We start from the raw sequence: 23,484 nt of genomic DNA, 5'->3' as shown, positions 1-23,484 counted from the left end.
TTAGTTTTCACATTTTTCATGATAGATTTAGTCAGCTCGCTATTTAAAAATATTGTCTTTTTTTGAGCCTTAATCTATTTTTCTCCTTTTAAGTTTTTCAATCTAGGTAACATCAAGAGGCTAATTGGTAAAATTTTTAAAAAATGAATAAAATGTCCGACTATAGAAGCCAAATGCATTTTTTCTCCAACATTTGTGTTTGATTTGAGAAATTTTCAATGTTCGTTCTGAATCATCTCCTGTTATTATAGTTCAAAAATGACTAACAACCAAACAAAATTGGAGAAAACATGCTGGGATCCATAATAATATCAACATTATTAAACTGTAGGATTTGATAAAAAAAAAAAGATGGAATTTTATTTTTATTTTAATGCAGAATTCATTAGAAGATATAGATCATACTCTTTTGAAGTATTTCTTTAGAACATACATATTTTATTATTTGGCAGTAGCACAGAAAAATTAAATTCATTGATTTTTAAAGGCAGTTTGGTGACCCGCTCCTTGAATGTTAAAGATGGAAACAACGTAGTTCTTTTAAAAATGATGTTTTGGTTAATGCAGAATTCATGAGAAGATGCAAACAATATTCAAAACAAGGCAACATTCATTTTTAAAGGCAGTTTGATGAACGGCTACTTGGATTTGAAAGATGAAAAACATATTTTTCAGACTGTTAAATTTAATGCAGAATTAATTTGGAAATATGAACAATTGAGTATTTATACGTATTTCACAATCTACACGCTGTGTTGGTTGCCAATAGCACGGAGAAACTAATTTTGTAACAGGTCTAACAGGTTTTCAGAGGAAGTTTGGTGAGTCGCTCCTTGAATTTTAAAGATGGAAACGATGGAATTTTTTTTTTTATGAAGAATTCATGAGAAGACACAAAAGCCTTTTTCAAGTTTTTAACAACAAACTGCTGAGATGTTTGAAGGCAAAGTTAAATTGACTGATATTTAAAGGGACTCTGGTGACTTGACAACTCAAATGTTGCGTTGGACCAAACAGAGGTCAACCCATCATCACATCACTAACCCCGCCCCCTCTGTCCTGTTCAGTTCAGAGAAACAGAAGCTACACGACGCTGCAGGAAGAAGCCCTCAAAGTGTTCAGCTCTCTGCAGCACCTGGAGGGCGTGGCTGACCCGATCCCCATCATCCAGGGCATCCTGCAGACCGGCCAGGAGCTCAAACCTCTGCGGGACGAGCTCTTCTGTCAGCTGATCAAGCAGACGACGCGGCCGCCGCAGCCCGGCAGCCCGGGGAACCTCTGCAGCTGGAAGATCCTGGCCTGCATGTCCTGCACCTTCATCCCCACCAGGAGCATCCTCAGATACCTCAAGTTCCACCTGAAGAGGTACGGGCATGTTTACAGAGGGATGAGACACAGATTCAGAACAACATGGTTTTGGTGATGAAACTACTTTATTTCTGTGAATGTTGGTGTAATCCCTTACCATCAACTGATCCAAATCACTTCCTCCGCAGGACTCGAGAGCTCTTCCCCGGTTCAGAGATGGAACGTTACGCCGCCTTCGCCCTCGACTCCCTGAGGAAGACTCGAGCCAGAGAGAACGTCCCGTCACAGGAGGAGATCCGCTCCATCGTGGCCCGGCAGGACATGAGCACCACCGTCCACTGTCACGGAGGAGGATCCTGCAAGATCACCATCAACTCACACACAACAGCCGGAGAGGTGGGTGACAGCAAGGGCTGCTGGGACACGGTGTGCTGTTGCTGCTAATGTAACCGAATGCACCTTTGGGTACGTTATACAACATTCAGTGTTGGTGCGTTTGTGCGTCAGGTGGTGGAGAAGTTGATCCGCGGTCTGGCCATGGAGGACAGCAGGAACATGTTCGCTCTGTTTGAACACAACGACACCACAGAGAAAGCCATCGAGAGCCGCATGGTGGTGGCCGACGTGCTCGCCAAGTTTGAAAAGTGAGTCACACGCACATACACACAGACAGAGAGTGTGTGAGAGTGTGTGTTTACCAGACTAATGATGTCTCTGTCTCTGGTCTTCATGATGTCTGTCTCTGGTCTTCATGATGTCTGTCTCTGGTCTTCATGATGTCTGTCTATGGTCTTCATGATGTCTGTCTCTGGTCTTCATGATGTCTGTCTCTCTGGCCTTCATGATGTCTGTCTCTGGTCTTCATGATGTCTGTCTCTGGTCTTCACGATGTCTGTCTCTCTGGTGTTCATGATGTCTGTCTCTGGTCTTCATGATGTCTGTCTCTGGTCTTCATGATGTCTCTCTCTCTGCTCTTCATAATGTCTCTCTCTCTCTGGTCTTCAGACTTTCAGCCAGCGCAGACGAACACAACACTGGCTGGAAGTTTTACTTCAAGCTCTACTGCTTCCTGGACACAGAAAATGTTCCCAAAGACAGCGTGGAGTTCGCCTTCATGTTTGAACAGGTGAGTTAAACCAGCTAATTTTTATTTTGTGGGACGAAAATAGTTTTTTTTTCAATAACGTAATTTAAGCTGACAGAATCAGAAGAATAAGGTTCGGATGAAGATCGTTTTCATTACTGATTATTAACTCTAACAGTGTCTTCAAGCTTTCTGAAATCTTTGAATCGACCTTCAACCTTTGTTTTATCAGTTATTTAAAATCTAAAACTTGGTTCTTTCATGTTGTTTGCCTCGTGTTCTGACGGATCAGCTGTCCTTAAAGTCTGTGTAACACTTTCTCTCTGTGTGCCGTCTGCAGGCCCATGAAGCCGTCATCCGGGGTCAGTATCCGGCCCCTGAGGAGACGCTTCAGTTCCTGGCTGCCCTCAGACTTCAGTACCTCCTGGGCGATCACAGCTCTCAGGCCACCTTACCCGAAATGTCCCAGGTGTTCCCCATGACGCGACTGCGGGCCCGGGTGCAGAACTCGGCCAAGACATTTGCTCCGGGCACCGGCTCCGTCGCAGAACGCCCGGGGACGGCGGAGAGGAAACGCTCGAGCTTCCTGGAGGGAACGCTGAGGCGGAGCTTCAGGAGCGGCTCGCTGAGTCGGCAGAAGCTGGAGGAGGAGAACAGCCTGGAGGCGTGGATGAGGGAGGAGGCGGCGGCGGTGAGAATCAGCGTCATAGACAAGTGGAAGAAACTGCAGGGGATGAACCAGGAGCAGGCCATGGTTAAATACATGGCCCTGGTGAAGGAGTGGCAGGGCTACGGATCCACGCTGTTCAACGTGGAGGTGAGGACCGTCTGCCTGGTGTCATAAATCAAATGGGTAAAGAAAATGTTTGTTGAGGGTCAGAGCTCTCATGCTTCTCGTCTCTGCTTGTCATGTAGAGTCGGGACGGAGCGTTCCCTGCTGATCTGTGGCTGGGCGTGAGCAGAGAGGCCATATCGGTGTACAAACGCGGGGAGCCGTGGCCGCTGGAGGTTTTCCCCTACGAACAGATTCTGTCGTTCGGAGCGCCGCTGCCCAACGCCTACAAGATCGCCGTGGAGGGCCGAGAGCTGGTGTTTGAAACGCAAATGGTTCGTACGACACAGCTGCTTCAAAACTGCAGAAGAGAAAATCTGCCGCAGCAATAAAACTGATTCAAAACAGCAATTCTGTTGGAATTAAAGGAGCAGTTCACCCAAAAATGAAGACGACTCATCACTCGATTTCAATCGACACAGGGAGGAAGAAATTCTGACTGAATTTATATTCTTGGGTGAACTGCTCCTTTAAGGATGACACATCCTGGTGGGACCAAACCTTAAATTATAGATCACACATGTACAAAAAGCAAGCAGACAATCAAATCAAACAACTGACCCGTATAAACTGTCTCTCTTCTCCGCAGGTCATGGACATCGCCAAGCTCATGAAGGCCTACATCAGCATGATCGTCAAGAAGCGCTACAGCAACTGCCAGTCCGTCAGCAGCCACGGCAGCCAGTGCAGCGCCTGGTGAACTCCGACCTTTAACCTTTGAACTCATGGCCACTTGCCGGAGCGCCACAGAGGTTCGAGCGTGGCCGCCGGCCGCCCGTCCTCGCCGCTCTGGAGGGAGCAGCTCGAACATTTAAACATGTCAGACTGACTCTGAATGCTGGAGACAAAACCACGATGCTCTTAATGTTGACTAGCTCAAATTCTTTTCTTTTTTTTGTGGCCGGTTTCATTCCAAAACATTAAACATCCACACCTGAGAGTCAGCCGTCGGTTCAGGCTGCAGGGAGCAGATCATGACTAACTTCTTTCACCCTGAAAGGAGAATTTCAGACAGAAAACACTGAGCTGAAGTTTGAATCACGTCTTCGGCTGCCAGCTTTTCAAAACTCTCAGACCAACAGTGCAAACTAACAAAGCCCAGAAGTTATCAGAGGGATAATCTGATAAACTAACTTTGATATTCTCATGTACATTGTCGCAATTTACTGATTTACCTCAAGAACCTTGAATCTAAGGTTTAATGACAGTGAAGACGTGTACAGAGTTAGTCTTGTACAGCAGAAGAGTGTCCGTGCATTTTTGTCCAATGTCACAACAAAAGTCTCAAATGATTCAACAACAACGTCTCCTCCCGACACCAGCCGGGCTCCTAAGAAAAGCCAAATACAAAACTTTAAAGAATCCAACCTCTCCACTGTTTCTCAGACCAAAGACAACCAGCTGACGGTGAAACACAACCTTGTGTCACTCTGCAGGTGTGGATGTGTCTCGTTTTGGAGTAAAACAGCTCGTTTCCTCCTGATGCTGTGGGACCACGAGGACTACAAGGTTGCTGCAGGATGGAGCTGTTGGTTACCGAGGTTTTTGTTTGTGTGTGTGTGTGTGAATGTGAGTTTTAAGAGAGCTGTGTCCTCATGTTTGAATGTTAAAGAAAAAAGAAAAGCAGACGACAGAGAAAAAGAAACTAGCCGGAGCCTGCGAGCCCCTTTTTTGCTCTGCTTTGAAAAACTCTGGGACTTGACCTTCTTCACAAACCTTCTCCAGGTTGACCTGTAAATAATATGCAACTGTACTCGCCTCCAGCATTTCAACTTCGTGACTGTCAGTGTTTTTGATTGACGTGCTGATGATTCGAAGGTCACACAAGTGCCTGTTCAAACTACAGCAGGACGAACTCGAGTCAGCCTTCGTCTCGCTCGATGCCACTCTTGTTTCTGTGTAGCCAGAATCCAACGAGACGCTCCCGTTGTTCCCTTTAACTACCGATGAACTTACACCGCAACATCTGTCCAGCTGTTACTCAGGTCATTCAAGCTGAACTCCAGTAGTAGGAATCGAGTTTTCTAGCAACACATCTGTCTTAAAACCGACGCCGATGAGCATCAACTCGTCCTGATTCAACAGATTTATCACATTAGCTCCTCATATCAACACAACACACCTTAAATCTTCCAGACGATCAACTCTGAGGCTTCTGACACTGTTAAAGCTTTACAACACTTGAAAAAATGTTCAGCCTTGTCCCGCCCATCTGCATCAGAACAACAACCTTATAGGTCGCCTGTGCAAGCAGCTCATTATGACACATTTTTACATTTCCTGTTTGGAGGCGACCTCTAGTGGCTGCAGTAGTTATTACAGCAGCAAAGAAGGAAGTTCAGCTAACCTGAGCACATGTTGTGTAGGAAAGTTATGTCACATGATCTCAAGTTTTAAACACAGCTGGGTTTAAGAATATCTTCTACACCGGCTCCAGAGTCCAGACGACTGACGTCGGACCTTTTTGTAAATCTATACCTACTGTAAGATTATATTAATGTGTCCACAGATTTTAGCTCACTTTTTATACCGAAGTTATAAATCATGCAGCAAATAATTGTGCTGGACCTCTTTATGACAGTATAGATCGTAAATTAATGAAGTGCATTGATTTGTCAGTTACTGGCTGATCCAGTGGATGTAACTAATATAACAAATATTAATTCACTGTTTCTAAATTGATTCTCTAGAAAATCTAAATTTAGATTTATCTTTTTAATCCAAATCACTCGCAACAAGATCCAGAATAAAGACAAGAAATGTTGCTTTTTAATCAAAATCACTAAAACAAATGTTTGCTGTTATTTAAGAAATGCAACACAACAACCACCTTGTAAAACTGAAAGATCACATTTAAAAAATGTTCATACAAACACAAGTATGATTCTCTACCGACCACGACCCAAAAGCTTCAAATTATCACCAAACGTCTGTACATTTCACTTCCATCGAGCCCTCGACGTGTGATATTTTAGGTAACTTAGACGCGACTGATTGAAACATTAGACATTAGCAGCTGATTCTGATCTGGTGTCAGTTTGAATGACCGGTTCTGTTGGACCGTTTGCTGGGTAACATTCCTACAACATTTCAGTGGAGCTCCGCGGGCGGCAGATCCATCCAAAGACGCGTGTGCAGGTTTCCCCCACAGTGCCTTGTTGTATATTGTGTACACTTAATTTCCATGTGTGGTTCCTTTTTATTTTTTTTGGTATAATGTGCAATGTTATATATATAAATATATATATTCTATAATCATGTGGCTGTACATTTTATACTGTAAGTCTTTGCCTTCTATGTTTTTCTCCTGGATGACGACCACATGCCGATTTTCTTGCTGTATTTTTCTCGAGCTGACATGAAACGGTGATCTTGTTTTTTTATCTGTATTAGCTGTTTTATGTATTGAACGGATGATTCTAACAATAAATGGATACATATTTGGTCTGAAGGTGAATCGCTGAAGTATTTCTCTTTATTTTACGCCAGTTTAACAAACTGAATCTACGGCTGGAGTCTTTTTTTTTTGCACTTTAATTAATTTGTAACAGTTTGGAAATCATCCCAAATTCAATTCACTCTTAAAATCATAATTTACTGCTGACTGTTGAGTAAGGAAGTCATTTCAGTCGATACACTTCCACTTCTGACAGATAATTACAGCCTCTGGGATTGATTGAGGACAGGTGAGAATTTGTTTTTCTGGTGATTAGTTTTCTGAGTCTGACCTCAATTTTAGTATAATTTTAGTATAAACTTTATTAGCTCCTATTTTTATTTCCATCTGTGAAAACATTAATTTCTTCCCCAGGATAATTTTTTCCCCCCATATGTGGACTTGAGTGACTTCATGTCATGATTTTGTAAAACTCATTTTGACCACAAGAGGCCGTCGTGCAGGACGACCTGCGTGTCCTGAATCCATCCGCGTTCTTCTCTGATGATGAAGCTTGTGTTTAAAGGAGCAATTAAAACTCACCTGAAAAAAAAAAACATAATATAATTCACAAAAGAAAAAAAAATGTTCTTGCTGTTTCAGTGTGAAGATGAAATCAGAATCAATGAGTTACCTTTCACCTCCTCGCTGTTCCAACAGTTGGTGATTTCCTCGTCGTCAGCAGATTGATGACCTCACAGATCACTGCAGAACAAAAAACAAGTTGATTGATGACAGAACTACAGAGTGAACACAAAGATGGCGCCTGTTCAGTCCAGTAACAGCTGCTCACCTCCAGAGTTTCTCCAGCCTGCAGGTTGATTACTTGAGATGGATCTTCTTCCTTTTTCATTTCCGGTTCTGGATGTGAGGTGGACTCTGCGCTGGATTCAATCTGACATCATGCAAATGACCCACACTGCTCTCCGTTTATATAAATATTCTTTATACATTACATCCATGTTACATTCAAAAAGAAATAGAAATACAGCCAACAGCAAAAATCACATTCAAGTCATGTCTGTGCTGCGCGTTGGGACGTCGTCCCCCGGCCTCCTAAGGCACCAAAAAAATCAAACGACCCAAAGAAGTGAGGTCGAGAACAGAGCCCCAAACCCATCCAACACCACAGAACCCCACACAACCCGATCACCACGGGGCCCCTGGAAGCTCAACAGAACAGCATACAGACGGATCAAAACCACAAGTATCGACAGCTGTATTTATACCGGCACAAATCATCCGAGGAACGGGTCAGAACCATGTTTGACGTCCGACTCGTCGTGTGGAACTCAAACCTCACAGTCGTTCTGACGTCGGGTGTTTGTGCTCATTTACATTCTGTTTAAACCTTCGTCCCGACCCGACAGAGGCGCTCTGAAGGTTCAGGTCCACGACGAGGGAAGAAGTACAAAAACTGAAGAAGGTTTATCTCAAAGAAACACAGTGAGAACGATAGAAAACCTTCTGCAGCAGGTCTGAAAGTCAAAGCTTTAAAAACTCTTTCAGCTCAGATCTCAACCAACAACCAGCGACAGCAAACCATCATTTTAATTTAATCACTACATGTAATCATGTGCAACATGTTAGAGGTGTAACTCACATAGTAAAAAAAAAAATCTAAATGATGACATAAATGTAGATTTTTTGCCTCATAATTATTTACATTTCTTTATCTTGTAATTTAAACTTTTCAAAACATAATTTAACATTTTTAATCTCAGAACTTTTAATCTTATAAACACGACTTTTATCTCGTGACTGAAACTTTTAATTGAATATTTTAATTTTTTTAAATGTTCTGTTTTGATTTTTATCACATATTTATTTTAAATCAGAATAAAAAAAAATTTTAATCTCACACATGTGACATTTTATATAATATTTAACCTTTAACTCAGAATTTTCCTTTTTTTAATCTTATAATTATCAGTTTTGTCTCATAATTGTAACATTTATCTAATAAATGAAACTTTTTGAATCAGTTTTGAGTTCTATATAATATTTTTGTCTTTTTTCTCACACTTCTAATGTTTTAATTTCAGAAATATGACATTTTCAAAACAAAATTCAAATTTTTCTAATCTCATAATTTTTAATCTCTCTCATAAACATTATGAGTTAAGATAGAATATATTTAAATCAAGGTTAATTTTCATCTGTGCCTCCATTCTTCTCAGAATAGATTCATTTGAACAGATTCAGTTCATGCTGTGTTTATGTCTTTGTATTGATCAACCTGTAGATCTAATAAATAATCCAATTTAACAGTCATTTCCACTTCAAGTGATCAAACTCAGACATGTGATACTGAATAATGCAGAAGATCCTGAAACCATCATGGACGTCTCAGATCAGCTGTAGAGCCACACTGACCGTCTGCAGTCCTGAACCGACATGACACCTGTTATAAATGCTCGAGAGGTGAGAGTGGGTCACAGGTCCGTCAAACACAAAGGCAACAACACCACGAGTGAGTCATGTTCGCTGCTGAGGTTGATTTGAGGACCGGCCCCAGAAGAGACAACTATTCTAACTCAACAGGAAATATTCAGTAACCAGGAAACCCAAAAACAATCGTGTGTGTGAGTGAGTGTGAACAGTCCAGAGGAGACCAGACTGATGCCGCCCAGCGTGAACCTTCAGATGTTTTGTTCCTGCATAAATACGGCCTGGTGTTACACCGATGTTACACGAATGACCACCTCTCCTGAGTCACTGTCCTGGCTGAGGTTGTTTTGGGGAAACAGGGCGGGGCAGAAGGGGGCCAAACAGAGGCAGGTCCATGGCTGTGGGCCCAGCTGGGTGGGGTGTAACGGACCGTTGGGCCCAAAGGTGACCAGAGGCAACCAGAGTGTCCTGGGGCCCAGCGAGGAATGGCCAGTGCTCGACTCCTCCATGTCCTTCGCCTTATCGTAGCTCTGAACGTCCCAGTGGAGGTTGACGGCCCGCCAGCGCATGAAGACGTTGTACACTGCCGCCCCCTCGTGGACGATGAGGCCTGTTACAAGGACAAAAACGTGGCATATTAAAGGTAATGTTGGTAATGTCTCTGATGACGTGACGCTTTATGTATCTTTAAACCAGGACACATTCTGAAGCCGGTGTTGTAATGTCTTCCTCTAACTCAGATTATAGTTTCTACACCAGTTCTCATGTAAAACAGGATTTATTAGTGACTGTAAACAGTGAAACCTCGGCACAGACTCTAATTTGACTTTGGAGGACGACGTCAGCTGTTGGATTCAGGTTAGCAGGAGCCGACTGCCTCCTCCTGGTACAAACACTAAAAATCTGTTGGACTCTGACGTGATTCATAATTTACACTGAAGCCTCTTCTGCCACTACACTCCGCAGTAACATCTGGAAATAACTCAGGTGTCAACATCTGTCCTGGGTGATCCAGACATCAGGTGTTCAGCTCTGAGTCCAAGTTCAGACTAGGCATTAGACTGGTTCTGTGTGTGAGTGACCACGAATGATCAGATCTCACTTCTTCGCCCTGTATGCGATATATAAAAATGTGCATATTCGTCTTTTACGCCACTTGGGACAAGACTCAATGTGTGGAACATTTGCTGAACTCAAAAGAAGGCCCAAATATTTAGGAAAAGGTCATAGATGTAATTTCACAGAGTTTATAAAGTGTCTCCAACTCAACAACTCACTAATCTGACACATTTGTTAAGGGAGTCTGGGGACTTTCTCCACGGGGACAAAGAAGTCGCCTATATTGTTCCTGTTTAGTGTCTTTGTAACATGTGACATGTTTAGATCAATAACATGTTTCTTCTTTCATAAATGGAGTGTAAATGGTGAAATCAGTGTAAACAGTGTGTTCAAACAGCTGATCAATGTTGGCAGGTAAGACTTTAGCACTTTAGACACAGAAGCAGACAGGCTGGTACAGACATGCTGCCACAAACTGACACTTTTTACAAGGAGACAAACAACTTCAGCTTCTGGTTTAATGCTGAATTTACAACAAGGACACAATGAGTCAGAATCTGTCAGAGTTTCACTACGTTATAAAGTTTTAACTCAACTCTTAAAATCACTACATTTGTTAAGGGAGTCTGGTGATGTTGTAGTTACTGGTTCAGCAGCTTCATCAGACAGCAGGTCTGAGCAGAGGCTCAGTGTAAAGTTGCATTAAACATTCAGCCTGAAATGCTGAACGTCCCCGACACAAACATGAAGATACAGAACGTGTCAGATGTAACTGACCACAGAGGATCTCTGTTTGAGGTGTGCAGACTCACCTACGCAGACCAGGTCCATGAAGCCGTACATGCCGTAGCAGATCTGGAAGAGGATGTCTCGGCGCTGCCAGACGGCCTGCGGGCTGAGCGCTGACCACAGCAGCCAGGAGATGCTGGCCACCAGGAAGAGAGAGCCCAGGAACACGGCGATGATCTGCACCTTCTCCACCAGCGTGATGGTGATGGACTGCCACTGCACAGAGGAGAGAGAGACCACGCTGACATGGACCGAGGACAAAACATGTCAGAGAGTCGCTGGATAATCAGTCTGACCCTCTGATTTGTCCTGAATCTGTCATTTCTAAAAAATCACATCTCCACTAGTTTAAATTTCCTTGTAACCAAACTTTGCTTGTGTGTAGTTTTACAGCAGGTCTGTCACATCGAGCAGTTATTCAGTCCTGCATCAGTAACTGACAGCTACAGATCTTGTTAAATATAGCGTCTGAATCGACTGTAGATGAACATCTGTCAAAGCATTTTGGATCACTGGTTGAAATTTACAACAAATATAACAAAAATTGCTTCTACAATCATCTACCAACCCGCTCGCCTTAAAGAGACAGAAACTACTGCTACTGAAAACCCGTCTGTCCTCCCTCCTGTGCTGCAGCCTGACTGGCAGGACACATACCTGCCTGGAAAACAGCCTCAACCAGAACAGGACGAGATCAAGTCCGGAAGGTTTCACACGGTTCTGAAAAGCTGCTACAACCAAACAAAACCTCTTAAAAGGAGATGAGGGCTGCTGAGAAGACGCGGAATGAGTCCATGTGAATGAAGCTGTGTAAGAGATCAATACCAGGAGGAAATGGGGAATAAGAGGAGGAGAAAACAAAAAGCACAGAAAAGACTTGATGAAAACCACTCGGGAGCAGAACAATGTGGATGCCGAGCGGATGATTGTGAAGCTGCTCGGTGCTGTTCTGAGAGGAGAAGGCTGGAGGCAGACGGAGCGGGCCGACAGCCGAGCCTCAGCTGTGTGTTTGTTCAGTCTGCCGGTGACTCAAGTCCCATCTGGAGCAAACAGATCTGCAAAGGCCCGAATGTTCTTCAGTGGAAGAAACGGTCCAGAATGTAGATATTTTCAGCCTCGGGAGTCTCTTGTCTGTTCAGCTGCGGAGGAAACAAGGACTGAAGGAATCCTAGCTGACAGCCAGGACCTGGAGGGGAAACGCAAAAACACCCGTCGCGTCCACAGTCGACGCTTCGTTCGCCTCAAGCCACCGAAAACAACCTGATTTTGTTGTTCCTTGAAAATAAATTCTTTACTTCAAATGCACCGTAGTGTTTTTTTGTATTTTAGCTGGGCAGAAACTCAAGAAGAAGTTCTGTCAGGGTTTTTGTGTTGCATTTCCACAAACATGAGGACGAACAAGAGACACAACTTTTAAACTCTAATCTCAACAACACTGACATCGATGTCTGTTCCGTCAAAAATACTGTGATATTTGATTTTGTCGTCAGTCCGAACATTTAGGAAATGCTTTTGAGAACATTTCAAAATAGTGGGATGAACACAGTGTAACGCTAGACATTCTCAACATTGAAGGCTAACGTTAGCTAGCAGACAGAAACTTACAATCACGCTCAAGTTCTCCATGAAGAACAGAAAACCTGTGTTGTGTCTCATCCAGACCTGTTTAACCTCGTGCTTCTGTTTGTTTCTTACCGCAACAAGTCTCACCACACTAATCTCCGTTTTGTTTACGTCTGCTTCCCCATGAGATTACATGTGAGCCCAGCTTCAGTCCGCAGAGCGCTGAAGCCGTGCTCCTCCTGCAGAACTGTCAGAATGTAATAATACTGAACGTGTCCGTCACTTTAAATTAATCCTAAACTCCAACCAAATGCCGTCTGTTCTCCTCGGCCTCCTGCGCTTTCACTCAACAAAGCAGGAGGAACGTCAGACATATTGTGTTCAGAGATCTGAAGAGTGTCTTTGTGATCACAGATTATTACGGGATGACTAAAGCTGCTTCTGTTGTGTTTGTTCACGATGGATCCAATCAGGGATTTCATCAATAATGCACAGTGTTATTACTGCAGCTCAATTTTAGCTGCAGTTCTGCTTCATCACTGTGGTTGAAGCCGTGTGCTCTTGTCCACTTATTTCTACAGTTTATCAGCAATGAGTCATTCATGAGAAATGATAATAAGCTGCTATTAAGGTGTGCCTATTCAGAGGGTCAGGAGGAAGAGAAACATACATAATTTAAGAGTTCTGGATGTTAAAATCCAGTCCAGGTGAGTCATGTTGCAGGACAGGATGTGACAGATGCAGGTGGGTTTTTTTTGTTGCTGTCAGTTTGCCAGTGAAGCTGCTGTGTGGCTGTTTTCCTCCACCAGAGAAGCTGTGAATATTTCTGAGCATAAATCCAACCGGTGGGTCGATGCATCAGAGAGTGTAAAAACAATCTCTTGTTAATGCCTCCATAATAATTTCGACAGCACGCTCGGTGGGAGAAATCAGTAACCTCGCAGGTTTATGGCCGTAAAAAGCCGTAAAAAGAGCCATAAAGGATGAAACGGCTGCAGCCTGGTGCCACAACGCTCGTCAGGCATTTAAAGTGCTTTTCAGGAAGAAGAGAGCAGCTGTTTGGATGATGCCCACAAGCTCTCGGTTTATATTTTAAAAGCTCCATCTTCATGTGGGTTCCAACAACACAACTTCTAGTGTTGCTGAGTCGCTCCAGCATTTTTTCAGCATCTTGTAGTGGTGAGATTGGTGAAGCATCGACGTAGAACACCTGAAGCCTCCTGAATGAGTCAAAGTGTCAGAGCCCTGCAGGGACGATGGAGCTCCAGATCATCAGTCAGACTCGGCGTGAGAAACTCTTTCTAACTTCCCAGCTCTCCTCTCTGTGCATCTTTATATTCGATTAAAAAAAAGTGCAAGAAACCCGACTGAAAATCATCAAAATCATCCAGACCTCTTGACTAGGAAGTGCAGTGATAAGAAAGGAAGTGGCAGGCTTTTAATCCAGAGATCTCTTCCCAGAGAAGCTCCTTCCTGCGAGAAGTCAACACTGATTTATCTTCAGACGTAGTCGCCATCTTTAGAAGGCTGACTGAACAAAGCTAAACCTGAATCACAGAGGTGGAAGTTCACACAACAATCCATGACTGACGACGTCCTGAAACTGCTCGAGTGACAAATAAACCATTTTATCATTAACTTGAAATCAAGGACGTGAAACGTAAAAACATCTATTCAGTCTGGATTACATGTTACTGTTGTTCTTCTTATTCTTATATCATATTCTATTTATCTTGTGAACATTTTAAATCAAATTCTTCAGTCTTCAGGTCAGAGCCGCGGTGTGAAAACCAGCCGTACCTGCCACGGTCTCTTCATGTTGATGGCGATGACGTGGAAGCGGTAGCAGCACAGCTCGCAGGTCCAGCAGCCTCGCTCGCTGATCCACTTCAGCAGGCAGTGCTGGTGGGTGTAACGCACCGAGCCGTCGCACCGACACGGGTTCAACAGGTCGCCCTGCGGACCGGAGAGGGGCGAAGGTCAGGTATGAGTATCGGAATACACTGCAGGAGACAAAACAACAGCTACTACAGAAATACTACAATCAGATGGTACAGAGGGATTTATTCTCAAACCTCGTAATAATCTTTGATTCTGTGGTTAGCTGCTGAGCTACATGACTCCCAGAACTCCTGTACGTGATGGTGAGGTCGTCAAGATTCAAGCCTTACATCATTGTATATCTACTTCATTTTGATAGCTTTGAGTTTGAGCTTAATTAAAAAGACACATTTTCTGTTAAGTCCAGTTGCGAGTTGTCAGAACAGCGTCTGGTTGTCAGAATAAACTCCACATCTCTGCTGCAGACATCAGGCTGAACTGATGTGGATGAATTCAAGCTGTCCTGGCTTCAACAATCAGCAGGGAGGAAGCACATTTCTGCCTGATTCATCACCGGAACGGCTCGAGATTTCCCTCTGCTATCGTATTTCACACATTTAACAATGTAACAGGAGCAGCACAGCCAGAGAACTGCTCTTCTCCGTACTTAATATTCACATCACGCCTGGTGTTTCTATGATTCTGACAGATTAAACCTCTCAAACTATTGATGTTGGAGCCGCCTGCCAGATATTAATCCAACACCGGTTCTCAAAGTCTACGCGTCAACTTTTCCCATCATGTAGAAATCCCCGTCTTTTGGACTTTTTCTCCCAGCAGCTCGTACATCAAACAAAACACACGACCGGCTCACCAGAGGGGCTTTACCAGAACCGCTCGGATCAATGATCATTCCTCAAAGACACAACACCCTCGGATAGTAACGGCGGGTTGCAGCGTGACATTAATCATTACAGCCGGATCTATTTGTTCTGGTGCTTTCTTTCTTCCTCCGGGCTTTCCTCGAGCAGCCATTACTGCAGCTTTGACCCGCAGGCCCGGCTGTGAGCGGCATATTAATAGTATATTAAGGTCAGTGGTCAGAGAGCTCGTTCTTCATCATGTCATATTAACCTTGTGGGTTTAAGAGGACCTCGGAGGTTTCCTCTGGAATGAACCGCCGCGGGTCGGCTGTGACTGATGGAACCAACATCATGGACACGTGTGTGAAGCTGTAAGGGGACGTGTGATGGAAGCAGTCCAGTTATACTTCTGAGATCAAGACCGGCAGGTTCTGGAGTCGACAGGAAGGTCGACCCGGCTCCAACTGAAGGACGTTAACAGAACAACACTTTGGATTTCTTTATGACGGGATGGAGAGAGAGACAGGAAACAGGAAGAGAGACGATAATGTCCACAGCAGGGTTCAGAACTGGACTGGACTGGACTGGAACCAGAACTGTTAACATGCTGTGGGTCTCTTCTTCATTTCATGGTCTTCATCAGCTCATGAAGTTCAGTAGCAGGTGGATACTCATGAAAAAAGCAATCGGTTGATCTTGAGTTTAGATTATGTTGTCAAAGAACTGCAGCCTTTGAACCCGTCTGAACTCAAGGTCCACTTACTGCTTTTAACAGCACCTTCAACAACAGCATCTCATGGTCTTCATCAGTCTGGTTTGCAGTTTAATGCTCACAAAATAGTCAGTGGATCTTGAGTTAAGATTATTTTGCCAAAGATCTGCAGAATCAACAAAGGAATTAACCAAACAGTCTACAGTCGAGGTCTACTTACTGGCTTTTATCAGCCTCTCATGGTCTTCATCAGTCTAACAAGTTTGTACGTAGTTAAAATCTTCACACTATAAGTGGATCTTAATTAGTATTTTCTAAAAATAATCTCCACTCAAGGAGCTCTTCCTAGCTTTTACGAGAGCTTTCTACCATAGGTCATGGTCTTCATCAGCTGGTGAGGTTTGGTTTGGAAGTTAACACCCACAAAAAAGATAACAGGTGTATCTTTAGAGAGAATGTTCATCAAAGAACTGCTGTTGTTTGTCAGAACAGTCTGGACTCAAGGTCCACTTACTCTCTTATGTGGTGCTTTTGAATCTCATGCCATGGTCTTCCTCAGAATACGAAAAAGACCATGCAGTTGAAAGTTAGTTAAAAAGACAGTAAGTAGCCCTTCAGCTCAGACTACAGATTATCATGTGACAACTGACGAGCTAATGTTCACTCAAGGTCCACCTACACACTTTTAACCACATCTCATGGTCTTCATCAGCATATAGAGTTTGTTACGCAGTCGACAGCAGCTCCCAAACAAGCTCGTAAGTAAACCTTGAGTTGGGATGGTTTTGTCAAATAAACAAACACTGAGAAGCTTTTTCAGGGGCTCTGAAACTCAATCCACTGCTGAAGACTATGAGCTGCAGCTGAAAGCTCCAGAAAAGTGTAATAAGTGAACCTTTAGTTCATGTCGGCAGCAGCTGAACGAGCCGCTGAGAATAAATCTGAACCGGTTGTAGACGAAGGAATCCCAAACAAGTTGTGTAGAAACGTGTGCGAGTGTTGGTTCTTTAATCAGCGGCTGCTCTCAGAGTTCAGGACGAGTCGAGCTCAACTTTAATATTTTCCCGTCAGGTATTTTGTGAATCAAGCAGCGGTTTTCTTAAAGGAAGCAGCTCTTTATGGTGTCGGATCTCATTCTCACTCCATCTGCTCACACATGAATATTTAAAAGTGTCAGATTTCTGTTTTGCAATCTCCCTGATAACTGGTGAGCTCTGCCAGCCTGCGGCCTTGTATCAAAATCAAATATCAGTCTGGACCCGGAGGCAGAGCTATTAGATTAGCTCTGCTAATAGGCTATAGCCCACGTTCAGAAGACAGGATATTCACTTAGGCATTTACTGCCCTGACTCCTCTCTTTCCTTTAAGCTCCGGCGAGGATGGACGGTTCCCTCACCGAGGGCTCGCTGTCACGATACCAGCGGGCCTGCAGAGCGTCAGGTTTCAGAGACAGAGCGTCCGTCGGTCCCTGCAGGTCCACATCTGTCCGTCCACTTCCAGGAACGCGTGCAGACAGTCGGACCGAGGCGTCGCTGGGTGATGATGTTTATTATAGATGGATGATTATGAGTCAGTCGTCCGCTTCCGATGTGGAACTCAAACCCACAGGAACAAAAACACGATGTTTATGAGAACGTGTTTCATCAGCTCTGACTGAGACGTTCCACTTTGTTGTGCTTTCTAATATTTAACACCTTGAATTGTCTGTGTGAGCTTTATCACATGCTTGGAGTTCTGAACCTCTGACGTTCTGGCCTCGGTGCTGAAGTGGACTTTAGCTGCCGGCAGTTATGTGACTATAATTGGATTTTGGACTATTTTCTTATTTTACTCTTTTCTTTGTCTTTTATGGACAACTTTGTTTTGTTTAGTAAGTGGTTATAAAATTGTCGTTTGCTGACCTCCAGGTGTCCTGACAGGTTGTTCATGGGTTCAGTGATGAATAACGGAGCTGTTTAAAGGAGCAGTCTGCAGCACCTCTCACCCTGCACCCCTGTGGAGGCCTTCAGCAGCGACTCTCTCACCGCTGCCACACATAATTCATCCCATCAGACTGTTTAACTCCAGCACTGATCAATCACTTTACACTCGCTTGTTTGTTTGGTTTTTGTAAATATCTTGCTTTTTTGTATATTGTATATTTTTCTGATTCTTTGTTCCTGTACTTGTTGCATCTCCCTGTTGTGGGATAAATAAATCCAATCTTGACCTTAATCTCAGATTAAAAGAGCAGTCTGTGATTTCGGTGAAGAAAATGTTAATAAGGAGAAAAAAGAAGGATCCTCATTGGCCAATTTTTTTTTCTGCCTAAACAAACTAAAATAAACAAATTTCTGTCTGCATGACGCGGACGTCCTTGGCAGCCGTGCAAACAAGGACAACACATTTTATACTGCTTGACTGTGTTCATATGTGGCGGACCCTGCCACCTCTCTAGCGTCAAACAGTGTTCTGGGACCTTATTTTCCTCTGAGAACAGCTCGTTTATTCACTGATGGAGAAAAGTTTGATTTGTTACCTTATTAATATTATAAATAGCAAAACCAGTGCTACTTTCAAAACTAAAGTTTTGAGCTCCTGACCTCATACCATTAGTGCGATTGGTCATTATGTGAGACGGTGATGTGGTTTGCAAGTCGTCTTCCGTCACGTCACTGAGTCTCTTCGGGAACGACTCTCAGAATAACTCACAGCAGTGGAGGATTTAGATCAGGGGTCGACTGATATGGCTTCGTTTTTTTTCTTTTTAGGAATAACAATTTTTAAAGGTCCCTTTTAAGAGGAGAGCAGATTTTTGAGTCTCGTTCCCAGCTCGTCATATACCGATGCTTCTTAAAGGACGAGACAGTCGCCACCTTAAAGCATCTGAATTTGACGTTGGGTCGGGAATGAGACTCAAAAATCTACTTTTCCTTTAACGGATGTTAAAAACCAATATTAATTTACAGTAAAGATGAAAGTCTTTGTGTTAGATTTCAAAATGACCAGTGAAGTAAATAACTAAATACAATTTACTCTAGTAATCTACATAAGTTCAATCTTGAGGCACTTTACTTCTTTTTCCTTCCTTACTACATGTATTGATAACATATATTACTAGTTATATTGCAGAATTTGATTATTTAGTGTTTATTGGCTTTAATTTATATTGATCGTGATGTATAACCAATCAGATAGTGTTGTGGGCGGGTCATTGTGTGAGAGGAGGCTGAACATGAGGCTAATTTATTTGATCAGCAATCAGACAGCTGAGGATGAATCGAGGAGTCGCACAGACAGAATTGTCATCATCCGTCTGAAGTGGACGGCAGGAAAAAAAGTTCCTTGTTGAAGCTTTAAGTGAAGAACAACGTCTAATAAGTAAAATATAACTTGAGTGTCACATCATATATATCATCCTGTTGGATTATTATGATCACCGCCGCTGGTGAGGTTTTGTTTTCAACTGTGTCTGTCTGTTGGTTTGTGATCAGGATTAACCAAAAACTACCCAACAGATTTCCATCAAACTTGGGTGGAGGACGGGTCTCGGCCCAGATTAGATCCTGCTAACTTTTAAAGTGATGGATCCAGAATTTTTTTTCTGTTTTGCTGCTTTCTTTAACATTGAGAGATGAGTCAAATTTCCACACTTTCGTTAATTTCTCAGAGCCTTGGCAGAGGTATGCGCTCTACTCAGTACCATTCTCATTACCGATGCATTTCTGTGCAGGCTGGATTTCAACGTTGCGGCATGTGAACCGATGATGATTCATATTTCAGTAGATGTTTGGTTTGTAAATTCTGTAACAGGAGAATGTAACTGAGTAAAACTAACAAATCAAGTCTCTGTGTGAGCAGAGTAAATGTACTCAGTTACTTGTCACGCTGGTAATGCACCTGTTCAGGTGTTAGCTGCTGATGTGTGAGCTGTCCATGGTGCTGGAGTCTCTGCAGCAGGTCCAGGTCAGGTTCTGTTTAAAGGGAACCTGCTCTTCATCACAGATGTTTCTGCTGAGATGCTGTTGAAGGTGTGACACATTAAGTCTTCTCATGTATTTCGGTTCTGGTTCAGATTGGCTCTTATGCTGGAACCCGTCCAATCAGGCCCGGTTTCCAGCATGCGAGCTGCTCCACTCAGCAGGTTCACCTCGTTTTTAATTAGATTGAGTTGCTGCTGTCAGCCAATCAGGGTCGAGCTGTGAGGACCGTGCCCTCACCTTCATTCACTTTAACTTTCATCACGCTCGGAACCAGGACTTTAAACCTGATGACGCTACAGAGACAGTCGGCTCCGACACTGTGCAGTGATGTGAGAGCTGTGAACGTGTCGGCGGTGCAGTTACCTGCTCTGCGCCCTGGAAGCAGATCCGGCAGCTGGGAGTGGGGATGCAGGTTTCGCTGCTGCAGTTTGAATGCATCGTCTGTGCCTTGCTCGATGTGCCCCCGACAGCCCCGTCCTCACTGGAAATATTCCCCGCGTTGTCCCCCCCGCATGCATCCCCGCAGCTCCGGCCCTCCCGGCAGCCCTCTGCCTCCTCTCCCTCCGCTGCATCCTCTGCATCCTCTGCCTCCTCGCCCTGCGCTGCCTCGTCCTCCTCGGCGGGGCGCGGACGTCCTTGGCAGCCGTGCGGTTCGCCTTCATCCCAGGTGTGGCGGTGGGTGACGGCAGTGCCTCCCCTCGCCTCCTCGCAGGCTGAACCCGCCTCTCCCTCCTCTGTGCTCATCATAAAATGAAAAGTCGAAACAAAAATTGCATAGATGCGCCCCGACAGCCACACAAATCCTCCACCGCTGCGGCGCAGAAGTGATGCAGCCTTTAGGCTCCCAGATCACGGTGCTGTGGGGAGGATGTGCCTCGAACCTATGGTGTGGCGGCTCTGTGGATCCCCCCGGTGCTGCGGCCCGTCGGTCGGCTGGAACCGCCTCATGCGCTCCGGAGACCCGGGGAGCATTTCCAAGCAGCCTCCATGCATCGCACCGGGACTCAGCCGTCCTGAAGCGCCGGATTCCCCCTCTTCCTCTCCCCTTCCTCCTCCTCCTCCTCCTCCTCCTCGTCCTCCTCCGCCTCTTTAGTCCCCACCGAGGAAGCTGAGAGCAACACAGCAGCGGTGGGGTAAAGAAAACCCGGGTTGAACCCCCCTGAGCTGGACCAGCACTCACCCTGTTGACGGGCTCTTGAGCAGGAATCCTCCCCGAGTCAGCTGCGAGTAGCCTGATGAGTCTGACGGTGTCAGGAAGCAGAGAGGACCATTTCCCCTGGGAGATGACCAATCAATCACATTATTCTCCCATTAATATGATGGAGGAGATGACTCTCCAGACCTGTGCACGCACCACTCCCGCACCGTCAGTGCGTCCGGCTGCCGCAGACAATAATAGATGTGGCGACCCGCAGCACCTCCCCGTGTTAAAGGGCTCACCTGCTGGGCTACAGATGCATCCAAGGAACACAGACGGTGACTTTAAACAGGCACCTCGGCCTGTGAGTGATGGAGCCCAGCAGGTGAAGCCAGCGGACCTCTGAAGGAAGCTGATGGAGAATATTTGGGGAGTTGTTGGTGTTGGTTGAGGTGATCACAGAGGTCCTGGAGGGAGTTCAGACTCCAGGTGGTGTTCCAGGTGTCTTCCAGGACAGGAGAGCTTCTCTAGAGGACAGGTGGGGAACTGAGGGGTCGTCCAGGAGTCCTGATGGTGAAGGACTTTCAAAGGAAAAGCTCAATTCTGAAAAGTTAATCATCATCTCCTCCCTCCTGAGGATATAAAGTCCTCCTCTCCTCCTCCTGATGATATAAAGTCCTCCTCTCCTCCTCCTGATGATATAAAGTCCTCCTCTCCTCCTCCTGATGATATAAAGTCCTCCTCTCCTCCCTCCTGAGGATATAAAGTCCTCCTCTCCTCCCTCCTGAGGATATAAAGTCCTCCTCTTCTCCTCCTGATGATATAAAGTCCTCCTCTTCTCCTCCTGATGATATAAAGTCCTCCTCTTCTCCTCCTGATGATATAAAGTCCTCCTCTCCTCCCTCCTGAGGATATAAAGTCAGGTGAAGTCAAATGGATTTCTTTGGGTTTGAACATTGTTGGAAACATTTATGATTCAAAACATTATATAACAAAGGTCAAGTCGATTTTAGATGTTTTAATGTAGAATTGTTACGTATTGTACTTTTAAATCAAGTCTCCAGCTACAGTTGCTTAGCAGAACGATGCAACTCTGTTTTACAGCGAAGCTTCACCTGACTTTATATCATCAGGAGGAGGAGATGAGTCTCATCTGTGAAGTAAAATAAACATATAAATCCTTTTATTCCTGTTGGACAGAATGTTTTGCCTCAGTCCTCATTTTAATATTATATAAGCACTTAAATGGTTTATAACACATAACATAACGCAGTTGGAACAAACTATCAGGACATTTTAAGGGTTTGCTTACGTACAACATTTGTCAGCAGTTATAATTTCTCCTATGAAAAGACATTTTAGTCATCATCTCCTTAAACATCAGCCTCCAGGAAGACAGATACATTAATACCCACGTCTGCTTACATTAAACTGTGTTATAGATGTATTACATTCATATATTCAGCGTATAAACGCTCATGTGAAGTGTCCTCTGTTCTAGACTTCAGGACAGGAAACAAAATGTCTGGTGATGATCTTATTACCAGCCTCCGTATGGACCTGATAATAAAGTGCGAGGAGCCTCGGCTGTCGGAGGAGACGCTCTTCCAAGAAGAATCTACCCCAGCTTTTTTCTTTCTTCCTTTTTTTTTTTTTTTGAGGATGTCTATCGCTTTCCGGGGAGCGGGTCAGTAATGGACTCTAATGCAGCAAAGGAAATTATCCACTCATGTCCAATCACTACCTACGAGGCACCGATCAATACCAGGTCCCCAGGGCTCGCAGGGAGACCGGGCTCGTGCTGAGAGCATGGAGGGCCGGGTGGACTGCCTCCATACGCGCTTCTGTTTCAGCAGGGGTGGAGGCGTCTCTGAATTTAGTTTTGGATTTTAACCCTCTGTCTGATGGTTTGGCGCCTGTTCATCTAATACATATTTAAAAAACCTCCACCATAATCAATCAGATTCTCTTCTTATACAGGGAAGATTAAACCGGATCACCAGAGTCCGATTGGTCAGAGAAGAACAATTTTATCTGGATTTTATATGTGTCAACAACACGTTTTATTAATGGTTAATATATAATTTCTAATCTTTTATACATCACATTTAAGCCATTTATTATAAGAGCTCTGTGTTGCCAGGCTGTGAGGAATCCTTCTTGTTTACTGAAATCATTAATAAAAAAAAAGGTAGAAACAATGTTGGGAGTCGATGGAAAACAAATCAAACAGAAGATCGATTTTAACTTGTGGGATTAAAAAGGTGATTTCTCTTCACTCCTGTTGATCAGCCTGTCTGCAGCGGTGATCCGGAGGTGACTGGACCTGGAGGGGAAATGGACTTCGCTTCATGAATGGAACGTTACAGAGAGGTGACAGAGAACCAGGACCAGGACCAGGACCAGGACCAGGGTCTCTGCTGAGTGCTGAGTTCAGGTGAAACTGACTGAACTCAGCACTCAGCAGAGACCCTGAGGTGCTGTACAGTCCAGTATTTTTTACTGTCAGTAAACAGTTAATTCGTC

General features: G+C 44.3%; 2 protein-coding genes across 3 annotated transcripts in view; one reads left to right on the top strand and one right to left on the bottom strand.

Annotated features, from left to right (window-relative positions):
• The window catches only part of myo10 (myosin X), a 95,870-nt gene extending 89,189 nt beyond the window's left edge, over positions 1 to 6,681 (top strand). For both annotated transcript variants that reach the window (XM_037082940.1, XM_037082941.1), the window contains exons 35-41: positions 1,068 to 1,365; positions 1,497 to 1,704; positions 1,816 to 1,952; positions 2,314 to 2,434; positions 2,733 to 3,209; positions 3,308 to 3,499; positions 3,814 to 6,681. In XM_037082940.1, the coding sequence (XP_036938835.1) occupies positions 1,068 to 1,365; positions 1,497 to 1,704; positions 1,816 to 1,952; positions 2,314 to 2,434; positions 2,733 to 3,209; positions 3,308 to 3,499; positions 3,814 to 3,924 (1,544 nt within the window). In that variant the 3' untranslated portion in view covers positions 3,925 to 6,681. The remainder of the gene's footprint in view (positions 1 to 1,067; positions 1,366 to 1,496; positions 1,705 to 1,815; positions 1,953 to 2,313; positions 2,435 to 2,732; positions 3,210 to 3,307; positions 3,500 to 3,813) is intronic.
• Positions 6,682 to 8,871: 2,190 nt separating this feature from the next.
• Positions 8,872 to 21,684, bottom strand: march11 (membrane-associated ring finger (C3HC4) 11). Its single transcript, XM_037083021.1, has 4 exons — positions 20,184 to 21,684; positions 14,263 to 14,418; positions 10,923 to 11,115; positions 8,872 to 9,661 (listed from the first exon to the last, which is right to left on the bottom strand). The coding sequence occupies exons 1-4, from the start codon at positions 20,565 to 20,567 to the stop codon at positions 9,339 to 9,341; spliced, it is 1,056 nt and encodes a 351-aa protein (XP_036938916.1). The 5' UTR covers positions 20,568 to 21,684; the 3' UTR covers positions 8,872 to 9,338.
• Positions 21,685 to 23,484: the final 1,800 nt, after the last annotated feature.

The sequence above is a fragment of the Acanthopagrus latus genome, chromosome 21 (assembly GCF_904848185.1).
Source record: "Acanthopagrus latus isolate v.2019 chromosome 21, fAcaLat1.1, whole genome shotgun sequence".
NCBI classification, from domain to species: domain Eukaryota; kingdom Metazoa; phylum Chordata; class Actinopteri; order Spariformes; family Sparidae; genus Acanthopagrus; species Acanthopagrus latus.
The sequence above is the reverse complement of the archived record's forward strand: the minus strand, read 5'-3'. Positions and strand labels throughout refer to the sequence as shown.

Excerpts from the sequence above, each read along its gene's own strand:
- march11 (XM_037083021.1), bottom strand. The coding sequence starts at position 20,567 with ATGATGAGCACAGAGGAGGGAGAGGCGGGTTCAGCCTGCGAGGAGGCG. Across the intron at positions 14,419-20,183 it reads GCTTCCAGGGCGCAGAGCAG|GGCGACCTGTTGAACCCGTG; the intron begins GTAACTGCACCG and ends TCCGGTCCGCAG. Across the intron at positions 9,662-10,922 it reads CATGGACCTGGTCTGCGTAG|GCCTCATCGTCCACGAGGGG; the intron begins GTGAGTCTGCAC and ends TCCTTGTAACAG.